This window comes from Rhinopithecus roxellana, chromosome 15 (assembly GCF_007565055.1).
Source record: "Rhinopithecus roxellana isolate Shanxi Qingling chromosome 15, ASM756505v1, whole genome shotgun sequence".
NCBI classification, from domain to species: domain Eukaryota; kingdom Metazoa; phylum Chordata; class Mammalia; order Primates; family Cercopithecidae; genus Rhinopithecus; species Rhinopithecus roxellana.
The window spans coordinates 115,380,064-115,398,992 of record NC_044563.1 but is presented as its reverse complement, the minus strand read 5'-3'; the positions used below and the strand labels follow the sequence as shown (position 1 = coordinate 115,398,992).

Genomic DNA, 18,929 nt, shown 5'->3' with positions numbered 1-18,929 from the left:
GAATGCAGGATATGCTTGAGGGACAAATGTACCATCTGGAGCCCAAAGGAAGAGGGGTCTAGGCCAGAGGGGTCTGCAGAGCTCTGCAGGTATCCCCGTTACGAGCATCTTATTTTTAAAGTAATTGTTAGCCTCCACCCAACAGGTGCTTAACAGTGTCTTGCTTTTCTGGAAAGCTCATTAAAATAAAGGGGGTGGAGTAAGAATCCAGATGGAAAAAAGAAACCTCCTGTGTAAACATCCTGGTACTCACTCCAGAAACAGGATGATACTTGCAGTCAATTTTGAACATTGGTAGAAGGGGAATTTATTTCAGACTAGAGACCACATCCCCACTGCAGGGAGAGTTTAGTTCCTGGCAAGAGAGGTGGGCAGGCATGCCAGTTGTCCTGATGAGATCAGAGACCAAGCTGCCAGCACTTTTGGCTGATAAGACAGCCTGGATCCTGCAGTGATGGTGTGATTGAAGACCTGCTGTCGGAGTTAGGGTGAGGCTTCAAAGTGCTTTCTAGCTGAGTAGAGAATGGTAGAAACCCAGTGAAATCCACCACAGGGAATCATAACTTTGTGCCCAGAAACCAAAGACCTTGCCAGGAGAGGCAAGAAGAAGAAGCCTCCAAGGTCCTTCTTTGGCAACTCAGCCCCTCATGGGTCCACATGTAAGCTGAGGTCACCAGATGATCTGTTGGCAAAGTCAGGAAAGCTCTTTATTTGCAGCACTGGCCCAAGTGCAAGTAACTATCTCAAATACATCTTCTGTTACCTGTACCCTAACTGCTGATTGCCACAAAGGGCACATTTGCACAGTTCTTCCCTATAGAAAAGGGCTGTTCAGGATGGTTTAAAACATCATTAAAATAGGAACCTCTTAATATTTCTGTTTTTTGGAATCAAATAGCTTCTCCCCCACCCCCATACAAATCCAGTCATAGGTTTCTTAGTTCTGAAGGAAAAAATAAATCCTGAGTGCTTTAGTCCCTGGGCTATGTTAATTTTCCTTGGGACCACCCAGGGAATCCCCTGGTTTCTAAGTAAGAGTGCTGGTGTTGGGTTTGCCTCCAGAATCAGGTTGAATCTGTGCTGGGCTCAGGTTGAACCTGACTTCTGCAGTGTCAGATGTGGCTGTACGCCTCTGATTAGGATCTGGATGGAATTCTAAGAAGTGAATCTCAGGAAGAAAAATAAGCTAACATGACTGTTGGAGGTTAAAAAAAAAAAAACAAACCTGCACAAATCTGTAATTTATATCCCAGAAGACAGTGTATTCTTCATTGAGATCATGAGGCCTCAAACCAGTGCAGAGTTCATTTAAAATAGTAGAACATAAACCTGTGAAGGGTTAAAATGAACCTGACTCACCTGGTGTACTACCTTCCTAGCCAGAATTTTTAAAAGTCAGTGAATTGAAGAGATTTGTGTTTTCTTCTTGTTTCTAATAATCTCTAGATTCTAGAGGATATCATCCAAACATTTGAAATATGGCAGGTACAATTTTCAATTGTATTAGATTGAAACAGTTGTTTGACGTTCTCAAGTCAACATGCCTCAGTGGCCAATAGCTGGCTTCGAGGTGTCCAGGTTTAAAAGTGTAACTCCCTGAGTTGTGTGTAGAAGTGGTCCCTTCAGCAGACTTTTATCTAAGTAGAGTCATTTTGAAAAAATGATTTGCATTTTTCTGGAGCCAGTACAGTGGTCTTTTGGCTGGAGGAACAATGTGATTGAACAACCACCACCTGTGCTCAGAGAGGAACCACACCTGGCCACCCAGGAGGGAAAGCAGCCCCCATGAACAATATGCAGACCAAGGGCACGGGTGTGGTTTAGAGAGGCAAAAGCCACAAAGGTGCATGGGGAAAAGTGACTGGACTGACTGGTTGAAGCAAGTCCTTGACATCTCAGTTCAGGATCTTTTGGTTGTATGCAGTTTGTCACGGACTGATTTCTTTTTTTTTTTTTTTTTTTTTTTTTTTTTTTTTTTTTGAGACGGAGTCTCGCTCTGTCGCCCGGGCTGGAGTGCAGTGGCCGGATCTCAGCTCACTGCAAGCTCCGCCTCCCGGGTTACGCCGTTCTCCTGCCTCAGCCTCCCAAGTAGCTGGGACTACAGGCGCCCGCCACCTCGCCCGGCTAGTTTTTTTGTATTTTTTAGTAGAGACGGGGTTTCACCATGTTAGCCAGGATGGTCTCGATCTCCTGACCTCGTGATCCGCCCGTCTCGGCCTCCCAAAGTGCTGGGATTACAGGCTTGAGCCACCGCGCCCGGCCGTCACGGACTGATTTCTAAGCCTCATATCTGAGTCCAAAATAATAGCCACAGGTTCACCACCTTTTTGTTTCCCCTGCTGTTTTTCTACTAATTCAGACTCATTTTTGAAAAGCAGCTGCTCAGAGCCCTTTTGGGGCCTGACTACTTGCCCTCTTACCCTTCCAGGCTCGGGGTCATGCAGCAGGCAAGTCCCTCTTGCCCATGCTCAAGGCTCCATGAACAATTCCTTTATCATGAGTTAGGCCTTGAAGGCAAGATGGAGGTGGATTAGGGGAAAGGAGAAAGCAGGCAGAGGAAGCCATATAAACAGAGGCCTAAGATGAAAATAGCTGTTAACTCAGTGAAGAACTCAGGTGGGGACTTGAATGTGGGCCAAGGCCTGGGTGCCGTGAGCAAGGCAGAGGCTGGAGGAACTGGAGAGCTTGACTCAGGAATGGGCACGGTGCAGGAGGGTTGCATGAGGGGGGAAATGCCTTTCCAGGCTCCAAACTGGCCCTGGAACCCAAGCCTTTTCACTCTTGGTCCCAGGACTGCTTCTCTTCATTAAGTTGTCTCTTGCTGCAAACCTAGCACCCATGATCCACCCCTTCCTACAACCTGGGGTCCAGATCTTTATTCTCTCTTGGGGGGCTTGAGCACTTTTACCATGATACCCTCCTCTTATAGGAGGCTGCTTATGTGTATTCCTTAGGTCTAACCTTGAGCCCTATCATAACAGTGTCCCCAGTCAAGCCACATGCCACCATCTCTTGGGGGTGGTTTCATGAAGGGGAAAAACATGGCAACAGGATTGATGCTAATAATAGAAATTTCTAGAATCTCTTTTTTTTTGTTTTTAGAAAAAGAACTGAGGCCTGCTGTTGGCGCTTTATATATATTTTTCAGGGCCTCAGCTTTGACTTCTATTTATTTTATTCTCTCCCCTCACGCTCAGAGGGCCTAGTGTTCAGAGGCCACTCATTTGAAGGTGTGTGATAAAAATGAAAGGAGACTAACAAATCCAAAGGTGATCAGGTCAGCTGCTCAAAGCATGCAGTTCTCACCTGTAGACCCAAGAAAGCAACCTGGAGTGTCCTTGCATCATGGATTGACCTCTCTGGAAAAGCCTTAAGAGCTCATTCGGCTCAGTCTCCCCAGTGAACAACAGCTTGGGCAGGGAGACTGTTTCACCTAAGGTCACACAGTGAGTCAGTAGCAGAACTGGGTATCAACTCTTGGACCTTAACTCCCAGTCCAATGCTCTTTCCACTGTACCATGTTCGTGACTGACCGCTGTCAGACTTGCCTTAAAGTAGAGTGGGAAGCTCAGCTGCAACCTAAGGCATTTTAGAGTGAACTGGGAAAAGGTGCCTTGGATGAGTCCTCATACTGTTCCCAGCACAGGCTCCTCCACAGCAGTCCTGAGGCTTGGCGGCCCTCCATGATGGCTGTTGTCAGGGGGCCTGGAGACTCGCTGTCCTGAGGGGTGGCTGACATCCTCAGTCTGAGCTTGGTAGGAAGTAAAAGCAAATGTCAGGAGCGGAGGGCTGTGAAGGGTCTCAGGATCCATTATTTTGATAGTGGTGTTTGGGGTGGAGTTTTTTGGGTTAATTTTAAGATTAAAGTATAATGTACATACATGATATATTTTTCATTTATGTATTTTTATTAGATATTGACAAATTATAATTGTATATATTTATGAGGTACAAAAGTGATGCTATGTGTTATACAATGTGAAACGATTGAATCAAGCTAATTGACATATCTATCACCTCAAATACTTACAATTTATTCCTCCTGTCTAACGGAAACACTGTATCCTTGACCAAGATCCACCCATTTTCCCCATTCCCCAACCTCTGGTTACTACCATTCTGCTGTCTCCTTCTATGTGTTCAATTTTTTTTTTGAGATTCCACACATAAGTGAGAACATGCAGAGTTTGTCTTTCTGTGCCTGGCTTATTTTACTTAGCATAATATCCTCCAAGTTCATCCATGTTATCACTCATGACATCATTTCCTCTCTTTTAAAAGGCTGAATGGTACGCCATTGTGTATGTACACCACATCTTTTTTATGCATTCATCATCAGTTGATGTACACTTACATTGATTCCATTGATGCTGCAATACACGAGAGTGCAGGTATCTTTTAGACATACTGATGTCAAATCCTTTGGATATACACCCAGTAGTTGGATTGTTGGATCATATGGTAATGCAATTTTTAGTTCTCGGAGGAACATGCGTAATGTTTTCCATAGTGGCTGTACTAATTTACATTCCTACCAACAGTGTACTAGGGTTCCTTTTTCTCCACAAGAGTATGTATCTTGAGTGTACAGCTCAATGAATTTTCACCCCAATGTAACCAGAACCCAAATCAAGATATAGAACAGCAGGGCCATTCTTTCTTTCTTTTTTGAGACAGAGTTTCGCTCTGGCTGCCCAGGCTGGAGTGCAGTGGTGCGATCTTGGCTCACTGCAACCTCTGCCTCCCGAGTTCAAACGGTTCTCCTGCCTTGGGCTCCCAAGTAGCTGGGATTACAGGCATGTGCCACCATACCTAGCTAATTTTTTATATTTTTAGTAGAGATGGGTTGTCACCAGGTTGGCCAGGCTGGTCTTGAACTCCTGGCCTCAAGTGATCCACCCACCTTGGCCTCCCAGAGTGCTGGGATTACAGGCTAGAGCCACCATGCCTGGCCCAGCGGGGCCATTTTTTAAGGGTCTGAATTGAACTATTCCATTCTGCAGAAGGAAAACTCCAGTCGCTTTTCTAGCCCAGCAAGAGACTGTCTTCTCACATCACATTTATCCTTCCCCACTTCCAAGTAGTAGAGAGCAGGCATTGAAAATACAGGACCAGGAGGGATAAGTGGGACTGAGATGGGGGTGGTGGGGGCACTGATCAGATGAGGGCAGATGAGGTGGTGGACAGGGAGGTGATGGCAGAAGGGGGAGAGGTGGCCAGTGAGGGCAGGAAGAGGAGCACCCAGAGACTGAATTCACCTGCTCTCATGGAGCTCAGGGCAAAAGACCCAGAAATCCGAGGAGGCTGGGAAATCCTGAGAACAGGAGGAACAAGGGACCAAGGTCTAGAAAGAAGGCCTGAAAATGTGCAAGGAGTATTCTTGATGGGAGGAGTTGTTGGTAAGTCTCTCTTGACCTGCAGGTACACACTTTTCAGGAAAATGATGGAGGCTGAAGGAATGATGAGTTTTTAAGCTGAGGCCATATTGAAGTCAGAGTTGCTGTCTATGAAGGAGCTTGAACTTGGAGACTGTACAGGTCCCTTCAACATCTTGGTCCCACAGTTCAGGGAAGGCCATACTTCTGATGAGGTTGGGAAAGAATGCAAGAAACTGCCCAATTCTAAAATATTTCTCAACGTCTTTTTCTTTTGAGGAGTGGTTTTAAAAACCTTCCTAAACCAAGAGGGTGCAGGGATGACGATTGTCTAGGGCCATGAGAGTAACCATCTCCTCTGTTTTTACTTTAGTGAGGTTGATGAATGACCAAGAAGACAGCAGTCCTTTGAGTTCCAACAAAGTGGGTGAAGGACACTTGGAATTTACGTTGGTTTTTGTGTGCTATTATCATCTTGCATGGAGGAAAGATAAATGACTCATTGGAAGAGTGTCCTTGGGAGGGTGGAGGATAAAAGCCAGTGTGCAGTGATTTTCTCTCTAAATTCCAAGGCTTTCAGAATATACTCTGCTTATTGACCACAGTCTTCACTGATCTTGCCAGAGTTGTCACCAAGCACCTCAGAAAACAGTCGCATGTGTGAGATGTCAGGTTGTGGCAATGCTGAGAGCCTGGGCCAGGCTGGAACTGAGCTTTTTAGGTGTTACTGTGGGCTGACATTTTTGAACCTCACCACAGAGCATATTTAATATCTATTTAAGTGTCCAATTTGCCTTAATCTTCCTGGCAGTGTGTCATTTGTCTGATGGTTCCCTGCATAATAGGGGTCATGTTGATACCAGGCTGGGGCCAGCACTAGCCAATGGTGCTTGAGTGAGGGGCTCTAGTGCCTTCCTTGCCCCCATCTCGCCCTCCTGCTACTGTGCCTTATACCTGTTTTTGCTTGTCTATTTGCAGGCTTGCAAAGATTCTGTGAGGATATAGAGATGATGATTGGATTCCAGCCCAACATCTTCTGGAAAGTCTGCTGGGCATTTGTAACCCCAACCATTTTAACTGTAAGGATTTTGCATGTTTTCTTGTGCAGATAGCACCTTGCATACGTATGTGGTTTTTTACGTTTGAACAGTGTGTGCCTGTGTGTGAGCCTGGGAGCTGGTGTGTTGGGTGGTTGTCTTGTCTTTCAAATGAGAAAACTGAAGTTCAGAGAGTTTAAAAGACTTGCCTAATGGTGCCTAGCAGGTCAGGTGCAGAGCTGGGACTCATGCACAGGTGTTTGGAGCACCCCTATGGCACATTTCCCATCATATCAGTCTGCTTTATCTACTAATAATGGATTACAATCACAGCCACGTTTTCCACGTGCTAACCACGTGGTAGGCTTTGTTCACAGTGCTTCCTATGTATAGCCTCATCTCTCCCTCACAGCAGCTCTTCAAGGGTGGCATTATAATTATCTCCACTTTACAGATCAGGAAACAGAAGCTCAGAGTTGATGTGACTTGCCTTGCATTGCACATCTAATAATTATCAACAGCTTGGATTTGAACTCAGGTGGTCTGACTCTGGAATTCATGCTTTTAATCATGGTTCAACACAGCTGCTCTACAACTAATATAGCATCAAACTTTTATGCTAATTTTTGTTGCTTTTGAGAACTACCTTGTCATCTTCAAGTGGGATGATGACATTTTGGGATCATCTGACATTCACCTTCTTAAAGATCAGAGCCTTTCACGTTTCAGAAAATCTGCAGTTCAGGGACTTACATTCTCATTTTGTCACCTTTGTTATTGTGCTATAAGCTGCCAGCTTCGCCCCACTTTGCACTGCAAACACAGCAATTGACAGAGATATTTTCTCCTCCTCCTCTCTAGCTTATATAGGTGTAATTTTGGAAACGCTGGAGGATGTTGGCTGTAATTCCCAATGAATCCAGTAGGTGACACTAGAAACCAGATTAAGACCTTTGTTTTACTCTTACACATGTTAACCGGTTTCGCTAAAGGAAGCAAGACAGGATGAAAGTATAATTGCAAAGGGAATGTACTTTTTTTCTTTCTTCTTTCCTTCCCTCCCTCTCTCACCTTCCTTCATAAAATGAGTTTTAATCAAAACATCTCAATTTCTTTCTGAAAAGCTAGAAATGTAGACAGAAAAATCATTTAGCATTGATCTCCCTCTGCGTTGACACGAACGTGATACTGAGGCTGACATCTGTACCCATATTTTAGAGTATGCAATTTGTCTGAAAAGTCCCACCAGATTCGGGGCATGACAGTTGAAAAGGATAGGCTTTCTGTCTCTTGAATTCAGGACTGGAATGTATATGAAGAACTCAAATTTACCTAACCGGTGGGAAGAGAACATCTGCGAACAGACTCGCAGGCCTCCGGTGTTCCCATCTCCACTGCACTTGCCCTCTTCCCTGGATCCTACCACTCATGATTTATGCTTGGCTAAAATCAAAGTTAGAACCTGTTCTAGATTCTCTCTTGCTTTTCTTCCCACCCCAAAGATACTGTGCTTCAGAGGATTTTATTATACCCTGGAACAACATTTCACAAAGTAACAATCAGCGCTGCTGTTTGTTATGGTCTATGTGAGGCAGGCACTTTATAAGCATTGTTTCTAAAGCTTAGGACCACTTTGCCTGCTGGGTGATTCCTCTCTCATTTTACATATGTGTACACTGAGGCTTGGAGAGGTCAAGGAACTTGCCCAAGGCCATTAGATTGGAGGTGACAAAGCCAAGAATTGAATCCAGGGCTGTCTAAGCTTTAAGCCAATACCTAAAATATATTAATTCTAAAAACCTAGTACTTTCATCTTTCATTAGAGTTTGTCCAGTTTGGATTAAAATAGTTCGAATCATTTTTGTGAGCAGAATGTCAGAGAAGAGGAATTTTAGGGACTTGCTGTTTTTTGAGAAAGTTCCTCAACTATGTTGTGCTTTACTTAGTTTCTAATATAAATCTTATGCCAGAAAGTTGTGGAGAGGTCCCAGAAAATATTCTGAACCAGATTCCCCTTCTGTGTTGGCTGGGAACTAGGGACAATGAGAAGGGGTCAATTCCATCATCATTGTCAACTGATGAATCTCCCTCCAGCACCTTCTTTGGCTGCCATCACAAAAAGGTCAGGATGTACCTGACTCAGTGGCTAAATTATGATCTCTCATGGCCAGTCCCAGCCAAGGACAGCATTTCATCAAAATTAACTTGGCAGAGGGAAATTCATGGCAAAGGACAAATTTGCACTGGTAAGTTTGATATGATATGTGTGCAACTGGAAATGAGTATCAGAGGACCAGGCCCAAAACTTATTTTTTGCCATCTGCCCTTCTATAAAATGGATATTTGTGGTGTGCTGGAATAGGCTAAGATTATGGGTTTAAATTACTTTGGAGCCCCTAAAATGAAATTGATCATTTTTATATATACCTTCACGGATTTATAGAGCTGTAAATATTCTCCATGCAATTATTGTATACAAAGTCAGATCATGTTACTGAGTTATGCGTGCACATAAGCAGATGTATTGCTATTTATATAGTAAATGAAATGGAGCAACTTACCATAATTACATTAGACCATACTTCCAATACTCTGGTTAATAAAGCTTATAACTCTAGGGACAAATGTTTAAAAAGGGGCCTAGAGTAGACATCTCTTTCCATAGAAGATTCTTTTCCAACAGTTGTCTTCGGGCTCATGTTGCTTTGAATCAATATACTGAATTATTGTTGTACTGAAATAATCACTTGCCCCAGCTGCTTGGGCTTTGTGGTAATAATACAGATGCCTTACATCCATCTAGCACTTCACACTTTTCTAAAACACTTTCATACATTATCTTTCCTGGCAAAATTCCTTCCAATCACTTTTGGGCAGTTATTTTGTGGTTTAAGTTAGGAAGAGAGGGGTGGGGAGAGGAGGAGAGGACTTATATGGGTACATTATTCTAGACTGATGTTGCTATAGGCAGGCTGAATACAGGGAGCCATACACCGTTCAGGGAAATTTTCCCCCAAAGGCTTGAGTAGCGAAGTTAGAACCTTGGCTCCACCTTTTAAAGATGCCTCTATTTTTAGCACTTGAATTCCCTTCTTTCTCTTTAGCTGCACTGGCCGAGTCTTCAGAGGGTTCTCATGGCTGTTGCTAGCCCAAGTGTGCAGTGATAGGAGTTAATGGGCAGAAAACACATCATGACCCCTCTTAAAATCGAGGGCGGGGGGACTCATGAGTAAATACCAAACTATCATTTCCAGAAAACCCCTGTGTTGTATACACAGAGTGAGACATATCTATTTTATAGCAGGGAAGTCTGAGACATAAAGGTTCCTCAGCTAATCAGTGGTTGGGCCAAGATAAGCCTGCTGGTCTCTGGGCTCACGGCTCACCACTTGGTGATGACGCCTGTTCTCCTTGAGTCATTTAAGGGGAGCTGTGCATCCCTTCTGTTTGTCCCACAGCTTATCATAGGACTAAGCTTCTGGCTCAGTCACTGCCTGGGGACCAATCTGGGTGTCACTCAGCCAGCATTAGAGGCAGCTCCTAGATGTGGGCCATTAAGCAAAGTAGATTCAATTTTTTAAAAGTAAAAAGATATAAACGTAATGGAATTCCCCTCCCCCTCCTTCCCTCCCTTTCCTTCCTCCCCCAACCCTTCCTGCCCCCTCCCCTCCCATCCCCTTCCCGTTTTCTTGAGACCCAGACTCGCCCAATTGCCCAGGCTGGGGTGCAGTGGCATAATCTTGGCTCACTGCAGCCTCTGGCTCCCATGTTCAAGCAATTCTTCTGCCTCAGCCTCCCGAGTAGCTGGGATTACAGGTGCCCGCCACCATGCCTGGCTAATTTTTATATTTTTAGTTGAGATGGGGTTTCACCATGTTGGCTAGGCTGGTCTCAAACTCCTGACCTCAGGTGATCCGCCACCTCAGCCTCCCTAAGTGTTGGGATTACAGGTGTGAGCCACTGCGCCTGGCCTGGGTTTCTTTCTTATAACAAAAGCTTGATTGTTACCCATTATAAAAAAATACAGGCTGGGTATGGTGGCTCACACCTGTAATCTCAGTACTTTAGGAGGCTGAGGTGGGCAGATCACCTGAGGTCAGGAGTTTGACATCAGCCTGGCCAACATGGTGAAATCCCGTCTCTACTAAAAATACAAAAATTAGCCAGGCGTGGTGGCGCATGCCTGTAATCCCAGCTATTTGGGAGGCTGAGGCAGAAGAATTGCTTGAACCTGGGAGGCAGAGGTTGCAGTAACTGAGATTGCACCATTGCACTCCAGCCTGGGTGACAGAGTGAGACTCTGTCTCAAAAAAAAAAGAAAAGAAAGAAAATACAGACAACCCCTTAAAAACACCCACTATCATCCCCGCCCGCCTCTGCCCACTTGTCACCTTGGTATATATCCTTTAAACTTGTCTTCTCTGCCTGTCTGTATGTATACACGTGCACACATATTGCTCCGCTCCCAAGGTTTGGCAAATGCAGGGTCAGTAGCTCAGTACATGTCATTTCCGTCTCTTTGAAATTTAGTTTCTTCATTTGAAAAATGGATTAATAATACCACTCTTTCGTGGGTATAAAATATTAGAGACGAAAGCATCAAACTCATAACAGGGGTTTAATAGTGTTGAGTGCATGAATAATTCATGCCACCACCCTAACACATGTGTCACTTCTCTTTCCAGTTTATCCTTTGCTTCAGCTTTTACCAGTGGGAGCCCATGACCTATGGCTCTTACCGCTATCCTAACTGGTCCATGGTGCTTGGATGGCTAATGCTCGCCTGTTCCGTCATCTGGATCCCGATTATGTTTGTGATAAAAATGCATCTGGCCCCTGGAAGATTTATTGAGGTAATTCTGTCTACTTCTTTCCCTCCCAATTCCTCCCAAGGGAAAGCCCCTGAAAGCTCTGCACATTAAAAAACAAAAGATTCGGTAAACTTATTCAAGAGGGAGACTTGGTGATGAAGCGATTACAATTGCCACCATTTCTATGAAACCCATTTTTATTATGTATGATTCCTCTAATGGAGGGGCTCAGCCAATCTGCAAGCAGAACTGTTATTATGCTAGTCCTCAGTGTGGTGACAGCTCTGGGGAATAAATGATCGAGGGTCTCCTCTTTCCTGGAGTTTCCTCCTCCTCTCCCCTCATCCACAGTTTAAATCTCAGTGTTTTGTTTTTAATCACACATCAGATTCCCCCTTCCCTGATGCTCCTCTCTGTCTAAGGCTTCTTCTTCCCAAACATCTATTAACATTAAACTTAAAATCACTACCCCCTCCTGTTGTGCCTCTGTTAGGGATGGTTGAGGGTCTCAGCTGATTAAAATGTCACTGTTCCCACAGAATGTAGTGAGAATTTCAGGACATGGCTGGTATGAGGTGAGACTTGTCTTTCTTTGTCAATTGATCCCTTGCTGGACCCATTTCCCATCTCTAATGTGAAGAATCCCCACTGTCACTCAGAGTGAATGGGACGGGGACTGCCTCTTGTGCCACCAGTGAAGTGTGGTCAGGCTTTTGTTATTTATGAGGAGTCACTTGCTCAGGTGTGCTAGGAATCATCCAGCCCTGCCTCGGTCTTGAGGATCCAGGAATCTGGCATTTTGGACTAGATCAGGGCTACTTAGGGTTTGCTCCAGCAACCAGCAGCATCCTTCTCACTTGAGAACTTGTTGGAAATGCACATGATCAGAATCCAGGCAGAAGACTCCTACTGAACCAGAGTCTTGGGGAAATGGGACCCTGGCATCTACAGTTTAACAAGCCCCCCCGGTAGCGAAGCATTGGACTAGACGCAGGTGATAGAAGGCAGAGAAGAACAGTTTGGGCTTTGCTGTTGGTCTGCTGGGTTGAAAAAGGAATGAAGAAGGAACAGACCTCTGGGGTATCCCATTGAGGCTCTGGAAGGGAGACAGAGGATGGGAATCAGGCATGTGGTACGTGCACAACACAAAAGTCCACTGGATGGGGGGGTAGCTTTTGTCTTCTTTGGACTAATGGTGGAGACAGAATTAGCAAAAGGATGTATAGGAATCTTTTTACTGCAGCCACATTCCAGTTTCCAACCTCAGGAAATTCTGTTATTCCCTTGAGGTAAATGAGGTAAGTGACTGACCTCGTGGTCCTCCAGAGATGGTTCAATCCTGCCCCACATAAGCCTCCCCACCAACTGACCCAGAAATCTCTTTCCCTCTGAAAAGAACCTGGTTTAGCCTCTGCTACTTTGGTCTTAGGCTAAAATTCTCTAAACTGATTGAGTTGGCTATATAAATTTATTATGGTGAATTTGGGACACAAAGGTTGCAAACTGATGATTAAGGAGAGATTAAACCAATAGCTCTAAGTACCAGCTTCACTTTAAAAGGTAATAAACATATAATTGTTCCCTCTTATGTAGTCAGAAATATGTTTTCTTTCCTTTTTCTAGAAAATATTCCAGTCAAGTTATGTTTTCCATAAAAATTTCAGCTGAAGGATTAGAGACATTCCTATTATTTTTAGCTTGCCTGCAAGAACCCACACTGCTGAACCAAGTCAGAAGCGTGTATTTTGTCAACAGATAATTAAAATCTTTGCTCACTCTTGGCGATGTATCTTTGGGGTTGGATTTTTTTTTTTCCTCTGGTCATTTATATCCTTCTGGGAAATACGCTAAACAAAATCCAATTATTTAGATGTAGCAACCCGCTGTTGAGACTACAGAACGAAAGTAATCAAGCACATGTCTTTTGCAGACTGTGTTTGGCAGTGAAGAGAGAAGCTTGCGGATTCCCTTCATTTGGAGGGAAAAAATGTATAATTAAAATCTAGGCCCTTTATCCTCTATTAATCTTGTGCAAGGCAAACACAGAGCAATTGCAATATTGCTTGCAGGGTGATGTAAATAATTTCAAGTGAACCAAACTAAGTGTCCTCTTGAATGTCTCTGGCCTAGTTAATTAATGAAGGCTGATCTTCCTAACTGCCTCTCTTGGTAGAGGGCCTCCTTGGCTCAAGCAAGGACTCTGGCCAAAGTGGTCATAAGCAGTTTGGGAATCAGTGGGTCATCTCTGGATGAGGAAGGTACATTACCTCTGTGACCATGTCTGTCTTTGGCTTCTTTGCAGAGGCTGAAGTTGGTGTGCTCGCCACAGCCGGACTGGGGCCCATTCTTAGCTCAACACCGCGGGGAGCGTTACAAGAACATGATCGACCCCTTGGGAACCTCTTCCCTGGGACTCAAACTGCCAGTGAAGGATCTGGAACTGGGCACTCAGTGCTAATCCAGTGGTGTGGGACGATCCAGACTTGATCCTTTTTTTCGTCTCTGCCTCCTCCTAATGTTTTCCATAGCTCTCCTCCCATCTTTCTTCATCTTTCTTCCTACATCTTGGCTCATATCCATATCTGAGAGTGATTATGTAGAAAAGCAGGCGTAATGTTGCATGCTGTAGTAAAGAGCTACACGGACCACCTGAAGTGCTGTTTGCCTGTGCCCATGGTGACTGTTTCTGGTCAGGTTTGTCCTCTGACCACACGTTTTACCCTACAGGGGAGGATCAGTTAGATGAGCGCTGGTATGTATGCATGGTTTGGTCAATAGAGGTATCCACCGTGTGATGTCATGGGGGGTGCCAGCAAGGCATATATAGAATGACCGAATTACAAGACTTAATTTGGACTTGAACAGAACTGAGCAACGTAGTGATCTTGTTCAGACACACAAAGTTCAAGACAGGTTTTTTTTTTTTTTTTCCAGAGAGTCAGCAGTGGTCAGAAAATGTTTTGGATGTTAAGACAAGATCATTCAATTTGGACACCACTGGGGTGGTTAAGTTCGTATTTCTAGTCACCAATGGGGATCTGTTTCCTTCCTGTGGATCAGCCATCTCCAGTTACCACTAACTCAGACGCTACAGTCTGCACATTGTGACTTAGATTGAACTGTCAGTTTTCTTCCCTCAACTGTCTGGTTTTGTTTTAAATAACCACATTTGTGAGTTCTTTTGGCCATTTCCTCCACCTCTGCCCAAGAAGCCATCATATAAGTTGTGCCTCATTTTGTACATTCATAGTAGAGCTCCATGCTGGTTTCTACATGATATTTACCACCATGGTTCAATGTCATGATCCCGTGTTTCTTCTCTAAATGTCTCTCTGTAAGCTGTAGATACCTTGTCTTTTGACCTCTGGGAAAACAAGACTTACCCTGGTTCTGTCTATATATTATATATATAGGACACAAGCTCTTAAAAGACAGATAACTTCTTAATTTTTACTCTTAACTTTTTCATTCACAATAAAAGGCAATTGTGGTCATAGAGAAATCAAAGAAATGGAGAGTTTAATAGAAAGCAACCACAATATTCACTGCACTGGTAGTATATTTTAGGACATGGTATTTATAGAACTTTCTGATAAATACAGCTTAGGTAAGTAGCGAGTGAGCCAATTAAGACTATAGCTTTTAAGACTACATTTAGCCGATTCAATTTTAAGAGTTCCCTATGCACAGTATTCATTTTAACTGCACTCTAATGAGAGTGGATCATATGTCTGCAGAAATTGGCCAAGTGTAAACTTTATTATCTTCTTGTATCCTGAACATGCATATATGAAATTTTTAAAACGTGACATGTGTTCATGTAGTGTGTACTTGTAGTGGTGTTTTCTGTCCTTATAAATATCCTATGAATTCTGTAGAGATGGTGAGTTTAGTGTAGTGTAGTCTGGGGATTTTATTTTCCCTTACAGTAATAATATCTAAACCTAAAATTGTTTCCTTTAGGGGAGATCATTTCAATCATTTTCTTCATTTATCTTCATAGTACAGGGTCTCAGGCAAAGTTTTCAGTTCAAATCTTGTATATCGTGACGTTTTCATCCTGTTTAACAGAAATGAAACCCAACAACAGACTTTAATGTACATTTTTTTAAAAAAAGATTTCATTTGTTAAAAAAGTCTCAACTCATTTTACTGAGCTCTTTCTTTTCTAGGGCAAGTATCATTGCTATTTGCCAAAATCAATATGAACTTCCAGTTTTTAAGAGGAGCTTGTGAAATGTTTTAGAAAAGGAAACAAAGATGGGTTTTGAACTTTAGATTTTCATGTCTTTTGTCTGCAGTGTATATTTGTTCTCCCCTCTCCTCCTCCTCCTTTCCCCTCTTGTCTCCCAAAGCTCAAACTTGCTTGAGTCTATCACGGAGGCTAAACCCTGAGCTTCCCCTAAACTTAGCTTTAGGAAGCTGAGCTGTGGCCTCACCTGTCTGCCATGAACACAGGTTTCTCTAAGAAAGCCATATTGATGAGAAGCCCCCAGTTACTGTAGCAGATGTCGCACAATGGTACCAAAAATAAGCCTTTCCAATTGATACCTGGTAGAGTGAGAGGAGCCGGGAGGAATAACTTAGGCCTGGAAATTATCTGCAGGCTTTCCAATTTGAAGGTTGAGAAAAAGAGCTTAAATCAATTAGCATTCTCTCATGGGACTGGTATGTTTGTGTCAGGATGAATGGTTTTTGGCTCTCCTCTTGCCTCTTGGCTAAAACTCGAGTCTGATGCTGGACGCCAACCCAATTTCTGCTAATTGCTGCTTTTGTGATTAAAAGGTGTGTGTGTGGGGGGGTGGTTCCCACAGATGCTGCCAGGTTTGTTTTGTACAAACTGAAAATTAACTTAATTGTGAGAACGGAGACCTCATCACTAGCGGCATGTTTTGGATTTGGGGGCATTTACATTTGTGTTAATTATGATTTGTCCAGGTAAGACACAGTAGCTGCTCCCCGAGCAGCTGTTTCCACCCGACCCCACTTCACTATAGTTTCCAAGATTTATTTCCCTTTGTTTAAAGGGACACGCTTAGCTGAAAGGTTCCAAATTTACCTGGAAATGGTTACCTTGTATATTTAGCTTGTCTAATGGACTGTTTCCATGATATTAAAATGTACAGTCAATTGGAAGAAAAAAATGAATGGATAAAAATAAAATGAATAACGTTGTTAGAAACTGCCACCTGAAAACCTCCCTTCAAACTAGGGAAGAAACCAGGTAGCTGAGGAAAGACTTTCATTAGTTCACTGTGTAGAATAGTGGAGCATTTTCCACTTGTGAGATTATTTCATAACACCAACAAAGGCCAGAAACTCATTCAGAGAAAAAAAGCCATATGTGAAAAACATTAACCCTGCCATATCCTTAGAGGAGAAAAAATGTGTATTTCTTAACAATTGGTGTTGTGACTTCTTATGCAAATGTCTTGCATATTAGTAACTTATGATCTTTAGGACTATGTTTATCAGGTACAAATATGTCCAGTTCTGTTTTATTGTTTCTTTTTCCTTTATATTTATGTATTGCATGAGGTCTGTGGTCAATGCAAAATCATGATGACCTCAATGTCTTTGAAATTTCCAATGCGTTTTTAATAGGTAAGAAATGTAATGAACTTGTATTTCAGTAAGCAGCACTTTAAAAAGAGTTTAACACGATGACCTTTAAATGGATAGGACTTGGGTTGTTTTTATGGTAATGTTGCATTGGAGTTGAGTTTTCCTTTAATTAAGTTCTTGTTTCCTTATCTACATGTCTCTCAGTGCTGTCCACCTTTGCTGTCAGCATGGTTTTCCCATGCCTAAAAGTAAGATTTCCTTTTCTCTTTGTTCCCTTGGCCATAGGTCATTGTCCTCTTCCCAGAGGCTAGCACAATAACTGTTGCTCAACGTAAGGTGAGATGGCAAGATCATACTACTGTTGTTGCACCTGGATTTGAGTTGGGACATGCTTCTTTGAGGCAGGTGACTCGAGAGAGGACGTGCTGTGTGGCAGGGTGTTTTGCAGGACCAAAAGGTCAAGGCCAACAGAGGAGCATTTCCTTCTCTTTTGCAGTGGGTATCATGCAGAAAACTTCCAGGTTGGGAGCAAATGTGTGGGTGATTCAGCCTTGATACTCATTTCTCCACTAAGTGGCCCTAGGATTTGTGAAAGTGAAGCTTCCTATCTTTCCCAGATTTTGCTTTAATTGTCCAGAAAGGCCAAGTAGTTTCGAAATGTGGTCTTTGCTCAGGTCACCTCTGAGCAGCCTGCAGCCAAAGAGAAAGTGTTTTCAGATTGGGTATTTATCACCTCTGAAAAGCAAGCAGTGGTTTGACTTGCCTGCTGTGGATTAAATACATCTTCAGGTAACCATTTGCCTTATAGGTGTATTTTACTGTTAGGATGATTCTTAGTAAGTGACTAAAAACTGTTTTGTCTCTCATTTGTTTGTGTTTTTTTGCACTTTATTATGGACCTGTAAAGGAATAGGTTAATTCTTACACTGGGTACTTGGTTAACGTCCTAAACGCAGGCACCTTTTGTGGGTACTGTTGCCCACGAATAAATATATGTTCCCTAATCAGGTCCTTATATTTTTTCATTAACTATACATGAAGAAAATATATTATGTTACAAATGATGCATCATATATATATATATCTTATAGAGTACATATTATATACTGCACATTATTCATTTAAGAAGTCATTATTCTTGAGGCCCTACCTCAAATTTTGTATTTATGTATAAAAATGCAATTTATTGTATTATATATTTGCCTATTATAATAATATAAATTAGAATTTATCCTAATAATGTATGAGTTCACAAAACCCTAAATAAATGTCAGTGTTTAAAACATAATGATTATAGTATTGTGTCTCTTACAAAGCCATTACACATCATCTTTCTTTCTTAATAAATAGCCTTTAGGTATCCCCAAGATTGATCTATTTTGTTGTGCAAAACCTGGGACAGTCATGGAAAACTGCCCTCCTGGGAAAACGAGATACTGTGCTGCTGCAGAAACAAATATCAATTCAGTTATTATGTTTTTAACCATCAGAATACACTATTGTTTGCTGAATTATTAATCACCCTCATGGGGGGAGAGAGATTGGAGTAGGAGAAAGAGAAGGAAGAAAAAGAGAGAAAGAGAATCTGAGTAGATCTGAGATCTGAACAGAGAGACTGGACAAGTTAAAACACTGTGTATGTTTTCATGATCATTTTGGCAGTCTTCAACTATATTTCAATTTAGCAAACATTTTATGTAGTTCCTGCATTATGCTAGGTCCCAGGCAAAATGGAATAAAACGGTCTCAAATCTTAAGGAACTCAAATTACAGTAGAAGGAAAACCTATTTCTAAAAAACAAATAAATGCCATTTCTCTCCTTTTGAGTGGGTGGAGCCCTCATGTTCCTTACTCAGAGATGTGGCCCCAGGGTTCGGTGTCATGTTCTCTGCTGTCTGATCAGCTCAACCCAGAGGCTCTGTTCTCCTCAAATGAGCACAACATACTCATGCTCTGCCTCCATCTTCAGCTTCAGTGTCGGAAGGCTACAGAGATGATCTAGGCTATCCTCACTAGGAAAGAAATGCCCTCACAAGCTGATGCTGAAATCCACATGCCAAGTGCACAGGTGTCCAGCCTGCAGTCAAGCTCTAGACTGGGAAGAGTCTATGATAATAAGAGCTCCATATAATACATTCAG

General features: G+C 42.8%; 1 protein-coding gene across 2 annotated transcripts in view; it reads left to right on the top strand.

Annotated features, from left to right (window-relative positions):
• SLC6A5 (solute carrier family 6 member 5) overlaps positions 1-18,074 on the top strand; it is a 58,833-nt gene extending 40,759 nt beyond the window's left edge. For both annotated transcript variants that reach the window (XM_010388271.2, XM_030918324.1), the window contains 3 exons: positions 6,354-6,454; positions 11,098-11,265; positions 13,526-18,074. In XM_010388271.2, the coding sequence (XP_010386573.1) occupies positions 6,354-6,454; positions 11,098-11,265; positions 13,526-13,681 (425 nt within the window). In that variant the 3' untranslated portion in view covers positions 13,682-18,074. The remainder of the gene's footprint in view (positions 1-6,353; positions 6,455-11,097; positions 11,266-13,525) is intronic.
• The last annotated feature ends 855 nt before the right edge of the window (positions 18,075-18,929 follow it).